Here is a 14,643-nt window from a genome sequence, read left to right as displayed (position 1 = left end):
ACATTATGAGTTACGACCTCTGTTAACACTTGCAGTGTCAGCTGCCGAAGTGGAGCTGATAGGAACTGTAGCATTCTCCGTGCCATTTGCTCTCAAAGGCTTATTATTAAGATTCCCAGCATATGCACTACAACATGTATCTGATGTTGAAGTATCATGATTACTAGTTCCACTGCCTTCAGCACCTTGTTTACGAAGAATTTTGTCTGCTTCTTATGCACGTTGTTTCGATCGTGGAGGTCGTAACCTTAGATATTTTCACTAAGAATGGATGGAGAAGCAATAATACATTTTGCTTTTGATTTTCTCTATGTCATTTGCGTACTCTTATCCCTTTTATTTATCATTATAAGATGAAATATTGTCAAAACTTGGCTAAGTGCGGTCGCACAAGCCATGAACTATTTATTTTTCTAAAAATACACATGAGGGAGAAAATTGGTACCTAGCTAGACAGTGCAGATCACATTTTATACGAAAGATGGTGTGCGTTCTTGTTTGGCTCTTAACGAAATGACTTCCTTTCCCCGCACCACCGGAATGCCCTATTGCAATAAATGCAGCAAAAGCGTGGAGCCGGTTTCGACCAGCGTGCAATAATGCAGCCGCGCGGGTGTTTGGGAGACAAAGGCTAAATTTTAGCCCCTCTCAAGCGTGCAATAATGCAGCCGCGCGGGTGTTTGGGAGACAGAGGTTAAATTTTAGCCCCTATCACATCATATGTTTGAACACTAATTAGGAATATTAAACATAGGCTAATTACAAAACTAATTGCACAACCCCTAGGCTAAATCGCGAGACGAATCTATTAAGCCTAGTTAGTTCATGATTTGATAATGGGGTGCTACGGTAACCATTCGCTAATGATGGATTAATTAGGATTAATAGATTCGTCTCGCAATTTAGCCGAGGGATTCTGCAATTAGTTTGTAATTAACTTATATTTAATCCTCCTAATTAGCATCCGAACATCCGATGTGACAGGACTAAAGTTTAGTCCCTTTTAATCCAAACGCTGGCAAGCGTCAGGTGCTGGCAGCGGCAGTAGGGTCGTCCATGATATCCATGATCCACGAGTGAGTCCCCGTGCCCCGGTCAAACCAAGTTGTTCTCAGCGCCGTGGTCCAGCCTGGAGCAATGTTGACGCTTGCCTATATATAGTCCAGGCACGATACGGCACGAGGCACGACGCGGCCCAAGTCCCGGCTCTTTGGATACCACGTATTTAGCATATGTCATATTGGATGTTTGGATATTAATTAGAAGTATTAAATATAGGCTAATTACAAAACTAATTCACACATGGAGTCTAATTCGCGAGACGAATCCATTAAGCCTAATTAATTCATGATTTAACAATATGGTACTACAGTAACCATTTGCTAATGATGGATTAAGGGTGTGTTTGGTTGGGCTGTGGCTTTTGGAAAAGCTGCTGTGAGCTGTGGGCTGTGGAAAAGCAGCTGTGAGAAAGCAGCTGTGGGAAAAAGCAGAAGAACGTTTGGTTAGAGGAGCTGTGTAACTGTAAGCTGTGTAAGAAATACCTGTAATACCCCTAAAGGCCTGTGAGTGTGTTTATATGCAAATTGCTCGTAACAAAATAAATTTTATATATTTTTCATCCATTAAAGTGATTGGTCCACATAAATAGAATTATATCCATCAAAAGTTCTATACAAGGATGCCATCCTTCAACATGGATGAGCAGGGAGCGGCGGACGGCTGGCCGGCGGCCGGCAACCGGGGGTGACGAGCGGCGGGGTACGGCGACCGGGGTCATCAGGCGGCAGCCGTCCGGGGGGCGGGGTGTGGCGGGGGGCCGGCGCCCGGGGGCACCGGGAGGCGGGCCGGCGACCAAGGACGGCGGACGGCTGGCCAGCAGCCGGCGACCTGGGGCGACGGGCGTCGGGCGGTGGCGGTCGGGGTTGTCGGGCGGCGGCCGTCCGGGGGAGGGGGTGTGGCGGGTGGCTGGGGGCGCCGGGTCGGTGGGAAGCGGACCGGCGACCGGGGGCGGCGGATGGCGGGCCGGCGGATGGCGGGCTGACGGATGGCGTCCGGCGGCGACGGGCGGCGGGGTGTGGCGACGGGCTGGCGACGGGGAGGAGCGGACGGACGCGTTGGGAGAAATAGGTCGGGGCAAAAAACGAATCGTTACCTTTATAATCAGTGGCAGGTGGGTAATTTTTTACCCAAAAGCAGGGGGAAGGTGCTTTTGATTTTGTACTAGAGCAAAAGCACGTAGAGCTTTTAGGCCCTTTGGTTGGCTTTTGGCTTTTGCAAAAGCAAAAGCAGGTTAGAAAGCCCAACCAAAGGCACCCTAATTAGGATTAATAGATTCGTCTCGCGAATTAGCTCAGGGTTCTGCAATTAATTTTATAATTAGCTCTTGTTTACTCCTTCTAATTAGTATCCGAACATCTAATGTGAAACTGTTAAAGTTTAGCACTAGTATTAAACACCCCGTAAGTCAGCCGCCATTGGACTGAATGAAAGTTTAGACCATGATTCCAAGCGGCAACAATAGGTCCGGCCATGGCAACGAAAGTTAAGTGGCACCAGCTCGTAATCACGATAACCCCGAGCCTACTGACATTGGTCCGGCCACGTAGCCTTCAACGCAGTAATGTTGTTGACGTACGCCTGCCAAATTTTTCTAAGCGTCGTGGTCCATCGTCCTGGAGCAGTGTTGACGCCTGCCTAGCTGTTCTCAGGAAGTGTATTTCACAACCTTTGTTGAGGCACTCCTCTGCACACACCATTCTACACACCGCGTTCTCAGAGCTCTGCAGCCATGGCGGAGAGCTTAGCTGGATTGCTCGCTTCCGCCGTTGTCAGCATCGCGAAAGATAAGCTAGCCGCCGCCATCGCAGAGGAGGCCAATTTGCTTTGGAACTTCGGCGATGACCTGGAGGACATGAACTCGGTGCTGGAGGCCATCTCAGTGGCGCTCCAGGATGCTGAGAGGCGGTCGGCCAAAGAGAAGTTGGTGCAGCTGTGGCTCAAGCGGCTCAAGCATGTTGCCGTAGACATCGCCGACATGCTCGAAGACTACCAAGACACTAGCGACCGGTTAACTGCAAAGGTGCGTGGTTATACATGCTAGGATCTATCCTCAATTCTTTTGAAACCGATCGCATCCCTCCTGGGGAGAACTAATTCATTATCAATTTGACACTCTTATTTTCAACCGGATGTCTACAACTCTGAACCAGAATAGAATGACATCTCGATCTCGAGCATGTTCCATAGATCAGATTTAGTGCAGAGGGGTTAGGTGCGGCCGTGTGACTCCGTGAGCTAGTGCGCACAAATAAACTTTAGGATATAGCAAGTGTGTTACACTTGGATACACCTAAAATTTAAGGCAAGAAGTATTGCACAAACTTAGTTATATAAGTCATTTGGATTATTGAGTTTCCTCCTATAATTGATTTTGTGTCAAAGAAAAATACCTTCTTTATTAGCAAGGTTTATTTTTCCCCCTTTGTACTGCTCAGGGCCTACTCCTTGGGCTGGGTTTCATATACTTGATGATGGTGTTGGATAAAAGCTCATTACCTACAGGCCGGAATAAAAGGCCATTCATATGGTACCGGCCTCGATACCACCAGTAGCAGTTAATATCGGCCATCTCAGCTAACATACAGATCTCTTAAATTTGAAATATCTAGCCGATTAGCCAGTTCCTACTTCAGTTTGCGGTTCAATTTCCATGTAAGTTCATATGATCTGAAGCCTCTTTGCTTAGTGTAGATTCACAAGAAGATTGTCATGGCTAATAGGATGAAGAGCATGAGAGAAGAACTGAGGAAAATCAACAAGGTGTTTCGGGATTTTAAATTCTCAGAGGGTGGCACTTGCACATCTCTTGAGCAACATGATGACTATCGTGAAACATCATCACGTTTGCCCGAAGAACCAATAATTGGGAGGAATAGAGAAAAGCAGGAAATCATAAACCGCTTATCTGCTGGTACCGACAATGATGAGACTGTGATTGTTTCTATCCATGGCCTTGGAGGTATAGGCAAGAGTACTATGGCACAACTAATTTACAATGATGCACAATTCAAGAAGTATGACCATCGTATATGGGTTTATGTGTCCCGGGATTTCAGTCTAAAGAAAATAGGAAGCTCTATAATTTCTCTAATACCAATAGAGGGAGGCCAGCAAAATAGGGATACACTGGAAGCCATAAATCAGTGCCTAGATAGCCTACTCCGTGGAAAGAAGGTTCTTATTGTTTTAGATGACTTATGGGAGGAAAAGGATGCTGAGTTGGGGAAACTCAGGAGTATGCTTCAGGTGGGCAAGAAGGGCACTACCATAGATGTCATAGTAACCACGCGCAAGGAAGACATTGCAAGGAAAGTTTCCACATGTCCACCATACAAGCTGGAGCCTTTGAACGATTATACATGCTGGAAAATAATTAAGAGATATAGCAGGTTTGAAGATCAACATTACAAAGAAAGATTAGAGGAGATAGGATTGGATATTGCAAAGAAATGTGGAGGTGTGGCATTAGCAGCTCAAGCACTTGGATACATCCTGCAGTCCAAAGATCTGTCTGGATGGATAGAAATAAACAACAGTGATATCTGGAAGGAATCTTCAGAAGATAACGGTGGTGTGCTCCCGTCGTTGAAGCTAAGCTATGAAAGGATGCAACCACAGCTAAGGATATGCTTTTCTTATTGTGCCATATTCCCAAAAGGCCATAATATTGCTGAAGATGATTTGATTCACCAATGGATTGCTCTTGGTTTTATCAAGCCATCCAAGGGGAAGGAATACACCAGGCAACTTTTGGGCATGTCCTTCCTTCAAGTTTCAAAGTTTCCCGAGGTAATGTTGAAGTATATATATAACTACCAGAACACTACTCTTGCCTGCATATTGGTTGCATATTGATCTGTTTGCATATTGGTTGTCATTACGACAACTCAATTGATGACATTTGACTTTTTTCTATTACAGGATATGGATTTATAATATTATTTCCATGGGCTTTATCCTAAATTTAGTTAAAGTATAGATAAGGTGTGGGGGCACATTACTACCTATTCTTTAGTTTTCCATATATATTACTAAAAATAATTTCCTTATTTACCCTGCCTTCCCACATGCTTAGATTATAGGCTTCCTGCCTAGTTGGAGAAGTCCCATGTAGCTTTGCGTGAAAATACATTTGCACATACGCGGTGGTTCACATAAGGAACCACTTGTGAAGATACCATTTATATAGGCGGTGGTTCACATAAGGAACCACTTGTGAAGGATCATGCGAGACGGGAGGTCATGGTCCTGAACTTAAGAATTTGCACACGTCAGGTCGGCTCAGGTGCAAAAATGATTTTTTTTCCTATGAAAAATACACATAATGCTGGCTAGTCGGGTCAGGTGCAAAAATTATTTCTTTCCAAGATTTTTATGCTATGTCTAGTAAATGTTTATATCTTGTTGCCCATTTTTCACTTGTAAAACCCCACATTTTCATGGTCGTTCAGCTGCAGGTGCCTGCTTAAACCCCTATGCAAAGGGGTTACCAACCGACTATACAAATGTTTGATCTAATAGTGTCAACGTGTCTTTAAGTATCTAAGAAATTATCGAAACTTCCCTACATCAAAGCTCCAGCGAGGTCCTCTTTTCAGATGTGGTAGTGTGGCTAGGAAACCACAATGTTAAGTAGTGATTAGTCAGATGATTGAGTGGAATAAACTTTGCACTAAACCATTGTTAAGTCGAGGTGGGCATGATTAGTGCACCGATATAGTTAGTTAAGGGATCAATTTGCATCAAGTAAAACATGATGGATGAATGCCACACTTTTAAAATACTTAATGAATAAAAAATAGTAAAAGTGGATTTTTCATCCCTCAAGTATTACAAAAGTGTGGCATTCATTCTCTATGTTTCATTTAGTGTAAATCAGCCCTTTAACTTACTAATCTATGCATTTATCATCCCCACGTAAGTTTGATAATAGTTTAGTGTCATATAACATTGGTTTAGTCCATGTAATCAATTTACTAATCACTTCTTAGCTATGTCTAATGTTGAGTCAATTGCCATAATAGCTTGGTGTGAATCAGTTCTGTTAAATTTTCCAATAATTTTTATATGATAGGAAATTTCTAGGATTTATTAATTTTTATTGGTTTTATATCTTCGACTTAGAATATTACATCGCTAAGCAAGGACTAGTAATATAATTCCGTGGCATAAACCGTCATTAGATGGCATTGAACCATTGTCAAACTTAGGTGGGGTTGATTTTAACAAAATGAAACATGAGAGATGAATGTCACACTTTTGCAATACTTGTGGGATGAAAAATACACTTTTCTGAAAAAACATTTTCCTTTTTTAAAAAATTGGCAGGGAAGTCCTCTACCTGTTTTTTGGTATTTATATAAAGAAAAACTGCATGTACAAAGAAGTTACAAAGCTCACTGTTGTTTTCTTCTCTGAAAGCTTCACTGTTGTTTTCTTCTCTGAAATTGAATTTCCACTTAGCCATAGACGTAACACCATTATCAAAGATAATACTGTTGCGATGACACCAAATGCACTAGCTACCAATGATGATAATCTCCCTGAAAATTGTTCTCCCAAATTAACTCGAGCATGAATGATCATATCTAAAGGGGCCACCGAAAGATTCCACAATTCCCCAAAACGCCCAGCACATCTGACTGAAACAACATTCAAAGAATAAGTGCATCAGATTTTCTTCACAACCTGCAGAGCATAGAACACATGTGTAATCATTGATATGCATGTTCTAATATCTTCCGAGAAGGCGATCTCTTAGCAAGAGCCAAAAGCAAAACTATTTGTTAGTCTGTCCTTTCAGTTCTCATTAGTTTTAATAGTAATAAACTACTTCACCAGTCCCATAACTCACAAAACGTACAATGAAGTCCCTAAACTTTGCTACAGTATGACACAAGTCATGGGGTTATGGACTTGTGGTGCTCTACTTCAGCCTCCAGCGCAGAGGAAGGGAGCTGCTGGCTTGCCTATTAGTTTCATGGAGAAAGAACGATGAGAGAGAAGAGGTAGTTTTGCTTGCTTCGATGTGGCGTTAAAGGCGCTGGAGGTGAGTAGGTGGAGCGACGATGGTCGAAGCTTGCAGGAAATGGTAGAGTCGGGCTGGTGGTTGCCACAAAGGAGCTTGCCCTTTGTTGTTCAAGCATGTGCATAGGACAAGCACCTCTTCCTTCCTTGGCTACCCATCTTGGAGAGGTAGTGGTCATGTTCGACAGAGCAGTGTTGACACCAGCGGCTGCAGCCAGTGTCAAGCTGGTGACCGACTATGTAGGAGCTCGCCTCCCAACTAGTAACTGGTCATCGCGGCCACACATGGCACCGAGACTTGGAACTGGACGTGTGCATGGTGACTGAACGTGAGAGCAATCCATACGGCATTGGTAACATGCCAAGCATGAGATGGGCTGGAGGAGAAGGGGATGAAAGGGTGGAAGGATAGAGCGGGTGAGAGAGGTAGAGGAGAGATTGGTCGAATAAGTGGTCCCCACATGTTGGGTCTATATTATAGCATAGTATAAACAACATGTCATGCAAGTGGTTTAACTTAAGTTAGACGATTTGTGACTCATATGGTACAATTAGCAAGTTTTTTTGGATCTGACTATTCATTTTGCTAGTTTGGGACCGAGATGACATAACATTTCAATTTTGAGGACCGATAGTATGTATACTCTTTTAATAAGTAATATTTCTTTGGTGAAGATATGATATACAATACATATTTACTAATAAGTAAACTAGGTATCCTCATAGTTTATACACATGTAAACTTAGGATTTAAATTTTATTATAAAATGAAGAAATTATTAGTTGACATTTTAATGGAGTATGGTTAACTTATCATTTCAGACTTTGGGAGATCATATGGAGCGGTACACTATGCACGACCTGGTGCATGATCTGGCAACATTAATCATGGGTGATGAGTTAATTGTTTCTAATGTTGCATGGATGAATAATAAAGCACATAGCCAGAAATTATGTCGCTATGCATCGGTTACCAAATATGACCATGCAACAAGGTTATCCAATGTTTTACCCTCAAAGGTGAGGGCACTTCATTTCTCAGATAGCGGCAAGCTGGATCTCTCTTGTGGGGCATTTTTGTTTGCAAAGTGCTTGCGCATTTTGGATTTTAGTGGATGCTCTAGTATACTGTTCCCAGCCTCTATTGGGAAACTGAAGCAGCTGAAGTACCTTACGGTTCCACGAATGCAAAATCAAGTTCTCCCAGAGTTTATCACTGAGCTATCAAAACTGCAGTACCTGAACCTGAATGGATCTTCTCACATTTCCGCACTACCAGAATCAATGGGCAAGCTCTGGTGTCTGAAATATCTGGGTTTGTCAGGTTGTTCTAGCATATCAAAACTTCCAGGATCATTTGGTGATTTAAAATGTTTGATGCATCTTGACATGTCAGGTTGTTCTGGGATAAGAGAACTACCAAATTCACTTGGTAATCTCACAAATTTGCATCATCTTGATTTATCTGAATGTTCCGGTGTCAAGGAAATACCTGAATCTTTGTGTGGCCTCACACATCTCCAGTATTTGAACTTATCATCTTGTCGTTATATCACACGGCTACCAGAAGCTATAGGCAGCCTGGTCAATCTACAGTATTTAATCATGTCATGGTGTGGTGTCAGGGAATTCCCAGAGTCATTTAAAGGGCTCTGTAATTTATTTCATCTAGATTTGGTAGGCTGCTATATTGAGAAAGGCTTAGCAGCAGCTATGCATGGCCTCACCGCATTACATTATCTGGATATGTCAGTGGTGAGGGGCACGGAGAACGAAGATCTACTTGTAACTATGAGAAACCTCACCAATCTTAAGGTTCTGAAATTGGCATCTTTCCTTGGACCAATCTATGGACCAATCTATGGTACCCATACCAATCTTAATTTTATTGGTACACTTACCAATCTGGAGTATCTGGACCTATCGTTGAACAGATTTGAGTATCTACCAGAAAGTATTGGTAATCTCAAAAGGCTGCATACATTCAATCTCGAGAATTGCCGGATGCTCAAGTCCCTCCCAGAGAGTATATGTTGTGCAACTGGGCTGAAGTCTGTACTGCTGGACGGGTGCCAACAAAAATTGATGGATCAGGCTAGTTCTCTATTGGACTATTCACTAACATTACCCCTCTTTAAGGTTCGTGCTGATGACGTCAGTGTTCATAGCAATCTGCATGTACTTGAGGGTGAAAATGTTGGTGAGTTACATATAGTTTCCCTTGAAAACGTAAAACTTCTCGAGGAAGCACAGAGACTTAACCTGTTGACCATGCAGAATCTTTTGACTTTGAAACTGGTTTGGACCTTGGATGCTGATCGACATCTGGAGGATAAGCATTTGTTGGGACAACTAGTGCCACCAATGAGCCTGAAGGACTTGAGTCTAGAAGGTTATAGCAGTCCGAGCTTTCCTGGCTGGCTCATGGCCATTTCTCATCATCTCCCGAATCTTACTTCCATTGCATTGAACGATCTGCCTACATGTTTGAATCTACCACCACTTGGACAGTTGCCATACCTAGAGGGCCTGGATCTCTCAAATTTACCCAACATTATAAAAATTGACGGGCGTATCTGTGGTGGCAAAGGAGCATTCCCCCGATTGGTGAAGTTCACAGTGTTTTCTATGGGTGGTTTGGAGGAGTGGAATACAACATGCCCCGACAAAGATGGTGTGGAGGAGTTCATGTTCCCTATGCTAGATGTACTCGCGGTATCTCAATGCCCAAAGTTGAGGTTGAAACCATGCCCACCCAAATGTCACAAGTTCATAATAATTGAAAGCGACCAAGTTATATCTACACTAGAGGAGGTAGAAACCAGCAGCGATCGCTGCAACTCTACTCCAACTGCCACCAGCCTGGTTATTATCAGCACGACAAGCCAGCACCACAGTTTCAGGCTGTTTCACCACTTCCCTGCCCTCCAGGAGTTGAGTTTCTCCTGTTCAAATCTGACGAGCTTGCCGGAGGGCATACAGCAACTCTCCTCCCTTCAGTCGCTCGAGTTGTATAGGTGTCGCAGCATATCAGCACTGCCAGAATGGCTGAGAGACATCTCCTCTCTTAAAAAGCTCACCATCCATGACTGTGATAACATCAAGTCTTTGCCTGCATGTATGCAGCACCTCACCAACTTCCAGCAGCTAGTTATTGATCGGCACAACAAGGAACTGCAGCAATGGTGCGAGTCAGAAGAGAACAAGGCCAAGCTCGCACACATTAACATAGTAAGTTCACGACCACCGCATTTATTTTTCTAAATCCGGCATTCAAGTTTTCTAATAAAACTTATGTACTTCCTGTTTGCGCACTTTTTTTCTACTTTGCAGATGTATCTGGAGCTTAACCGAGTGCCATAAAAAAATGCCACCAGGGTCATAACCAGCTGGACTTCAGAAGTGCGATACCTATAGAAGTGCACTTCTTATGTCTGTAGAAGTGCAGCTTCAATTTTAACATACTTGCCTCCACCTATTCTCCTTCTGAGATTGCTTTTGACCCCCAGCCTGTCATGTGGCTGTCAGACATTTCTTGGAAACAAGCTCAAATCATGTTGAACCAAATGATCTTCATTAGCAGCTGCATTGTTAGATCTCAGATACTGCAGAGCTTAAAGAAGCTGCAGTGTAGTTCACTACATTTCCTCCAGAGGCCCATTAAGGCTTTCAGCACAGACAACATTGGAACTCCAACTGCTTCTGTTAGTGACTTGTGACTGTACAAATGAACTCTGTTCGGTTCTTCAAATTCTGCAATAGATTTTGTCTCTTCTGAACATTCCTTTCGTCCTCTTCTCTGTAATTTTTTTGTATGTTGGGCAGACAACTCTCTCTCTCTCTCTCTCCTTGAATGCTTAATGCACCAAATAAACCTAGATACTGAAGATCACATTTTATACGAAAAATAGGGCAAGCATTCCTGCAAGTAAGAAAAACTTATTAATATTTTATATTTACAAATAATAGCATCTCCAAGTAAATAATGCCTATGATAACAGGCATGTTCATTGTTTTGGGAGATAAGGTAATATTTAACTTCCATTAATCGAATCGACATTTCTCATTAATGCACACTTGTCTACCCCAAATATCCAATTAGACTTTGTGCAAGTTTCTAAAAAAAGGTGCAAAGCACTGTTTCATCTTTATAAAGATCTCAGGGCACGTTCAGCACTTGTAGAATGACTATTACATACCTGGACCACTTCAGCAGTTGTCACATGCGCTTGCGGTGCCACAATTGGCAAGCAGGGAGGACTCGCAAGCCACAATTTGAGCCCTGACCGCTCAAAGCAAAGAGAACTCGCATGAAATCCGAGGCCGAGAGTGACTCCAATAGGCTAATAATCTGAGAGTTATAAATGCAATGCAAGCATAATGCAATCTCTGGTCGCAGCTGCAAGACATCCATTCATGGCTGCAGGATCTCTGTACGCTGATTCTAGCTAGTAGGATGATGTGTTGTTGACCTGTTTGTGTGAATCGGGCTGCTTGCGGCACGGGCTTAGTATGTCCCGTGGTCCACTGGTCTGTGATACACCTCGCGTTTTCCTTTCCCCATATACTCTCCTCCATTTACGTACACTCCCTACTGGACCCCCAGGCCGCCCAAATTTGGCAAGGCCGGACAGATTGAGCCCAAAAATGCTTGCACACTGCACTGCACGTACCTCGTGCATGCAGTACAGCCGTTCAGAAGAAATTTTACTTCCAAGTTGATCTTTTTATAAACGATTTGTCAGCCCAAGTTGCTGCCTATCTAGCGTCCAAGTTGATCTTTTTATAAACTTGAGCCGTTCAGCTAGACAGCCTGCACACCTAACCCGATGGTCTTAACGGTTTGTTACCACCAAGTTGATCGATCGTTATGGAGTAGATTCCCCGCATGTCGATCGATATCTTGTTCATTGTGCATGCGCAACATGACTCACCAGTAAATAACTAGGGACTCCGACCTAATTAACCTAATGGGCAAAAGATCGACTACCGGTAGATCGAGTCAAGTAGCTTGTCAACAAAGTCGCTAGCTGAATCTGACGACGACGGATTATGTATACTAGTCCATCGACCCGTGCTCCCGCACGGACTAATATTTTTAGAAGCTATTGTATTTAAAAATTATTTAGAAATTAAACTCCTAGCTAATAATCAAAATTGTTTACCTACTACTCTCTTATTTTTCAATACTTCAACATAATACTTATATAGATATGTACCTATCTTTGTCCAGTTGTGATTGATTTTTAATTAATAATTACTCAATGCACTTTTTCATCCATATTCATATTTTTTCCATTTTGTATCACACCTCCAATCCTCCATACGTTATGTTTAGCATACAAATCAATATTTTTCATCGATTCCTTACATGCATGTATAAATGGTCTAAATGGTGGTACTCATCATGTCTATATACTTTAACTTAGTATTTTTATATTAACAATGACATAAATATGTAATTTAAAATTACATATTAACTTACTTTTTGACATTTTTGTATGATGCACGTGAAGATAATTAGATTAAGATTTAGGTGTTTACTTGAGGTTATTTTTAATAACGACATACGTGGATAACATAGATAAAAGTTTAGAATGACATTTTAAGTTATGCTTTATAACGATGTGTATAACTAAATTGGATGAATGTTACTTTAGATTATTTTTTATAATAGCTAAGCTCGGTAATTGAAATATAGGTTCAGAGCTCATTTTTGAATATTTTCCCAATAATAGTGGTGGGTAACTTTTTAGAAAATATAATAGATCAATGGCTATGATTATTAGAGTTTATAGGATTGGTGTTTGACGTTTTTAATTTTTATGAGAATTTGTCTCTTTTTTTTGGCTTGTCTCATAGGAACTAATGCGGAGCCTCCAATGGAAAAAAAAATGAGACTACATTGCTAAAAAACTATTACCATAAGCTAGCTCTTGTTTGTTAAATATTCGAACACACAATGCTTATGTAGATATATACTTAATATCTTCATCCAATTGTGATAGATTTTAGTTAGTAATTACTCTATAATATTTTCATCCACATTTATAATCTTTAAGTTTTCACTTTGCATCGCAGATATGTCCTTGAATTTGTTTAATGAACCTTAAGTTTGAGATACAATTTTAACATAAAAATCTATATTCTTATCACTTTATATCCTTATAAATGGTGACACACATCATACGTATAGATCTTAATTATTATATCGTATATCATTAGTGCAAGATATAGACGATTTAGAATCATATATTGCTGTATATTTTTAATTAAGGTTATTTGATTTAAACGTAGAGTTACCTCATGTTATTTTTAATAATGGCATGTGTGGGTAATATAGATGCAAATTTAAGGGGCTACTTTAAGTTTTTTTTAAGTAATAGTGGTACGCAATTCAGTTGCAAATTAGGGGGTTATTTTAAATATTGTTCATAATGGCATAAGTGGGTAATTTTGATGAATATTAGGGGGTTACTTTAGTTTATTTTATATAATGGCAGAGGTGGGTAATTTATATATAAATTTAGGGGTTACTTTAGGCTATTTTCATAATGGCATAAGTGGGTAATTTTTTAGAAAATATAATAGATCCAATGGCTATGATAATTTGAATCTATCGATTGATGGTCTGATGTTTTACTTTTTTGTGAGAATTTTTAGGATTTCTCTCTTTTTCTAGAGTGTCCACCTAGGAATCCTAGGTGGCTTCACCTGGAGGCTTCAAAAGGAGCCTCCAATTAGTAATAGTAAGATTGGTCACGCGGGGACGCATGCATGCGTCGTTCAGAAAATGTAGCAGATGGACGGTGCAAGAAATTAATATCATTTCCCATATCGTGATGTGCATCGGTGCTGGTCCATAGCTACACACCCACACAAGTCTGCTGCCCTATCTTGCGTCGACATCTCCACCAGTATGCATGCAGGGATCCTTGGACATTTACTGCATCCAAGACCGAAAGGTTGAACCATTGCGATCCAAACTTGTTTTGTGAAGGAGCAGTCTTTGCACAAGTGTACTGGATTTTCTAGATTATTTATGCAAAGCTTGCAATCTGTGTCCTCAGACCATCCACGTATGAACAGATTGTTTGCCGTGAGTATTTTTTTTATGTAAGAGCGTCCAGGCGAAGAATCGACATTTTTTCTCTGCCTTAGCCTTCCATATCGGAGTCAGTTTGATCTTGCTAAAGACTCTAGAAAACTAAATTTGGTATGCACTTTTTGTGGTGTATTCTCCATTTGCCGTCCAACGCCAATAGATATTGTCTTCGATTGATAACAATCCCACGCGTTGCCTGCAAAAGTTTCACAAACTGTAGGACTTGTTCTTGTGAACTTGGTGGAAAGATATGGTCAATCCATTTATCCCTGCTAGCGCCTGACATACGATGATTTTCTTCCTTTTTGTCTTCGCATGGAGTAATGGAGCAATTGATTTCGCCATGGTTCCCTATATCCAGCTCGACGTCTAGAAGGGCGCCATTTTCCCATTCCCAATTGTCACCGTCGTCGAAGCATGGAAAAGTTACATGGGATTTCCAAACTTGT

At 41.5% G+C, this 14,643-nt stretch overlaps 1 protein-coding gene across 1 annotated transcript; it reads left to right on the top strand.

The window, feature by feature from the left end:
* Window positions 1-2,749: 2,749 nt before the first annotated feature.
* Window positions 2,750-10,870, top strand: LOC101775355 (putative disease resistance protein RGA1). The gene is made up of 4 exons (XM_004978605.3): window positions 2,750-3,082; window positions 3,754-4,851; window positions 7,912-10,320; window positions 10,423-10,870. The coding sequence occupies exons 1-4, from the start codon at window positions 2,792-2,794 to the stop codon at window positions 10,450-10,452; spliced, it is 3,828 nt and encodes a 1,275-aa protein (XP_004978662.1). The 5' UTR covers window positions 2,750-2,791; the 3' UTR covers window positions 10,453-10,870.
* Window positions 10,871-14,643: the final 3,773 nt, after the last annotated feature.

The sequence above is a fragment of the Setaria italica genome, chromosome VIII, assembly GCF_000263155.2.
Source record: "Setaria italica strain Yugu1 chromosome VIII, Setaria_italica_v2.0, whole genome shotgun sequence".
Lineage (NCBI taxonomy): Eukaryota > Viridiplantae > Streptophyta > Magnoliopsida > Poales > Poaceae > Setaria > Setaria italica.
The sequence above is the reverse complement of the archived record's forward strand: the minus strand, read 5'-3'. Positions and strand labels throughout refer to the sequence as shown.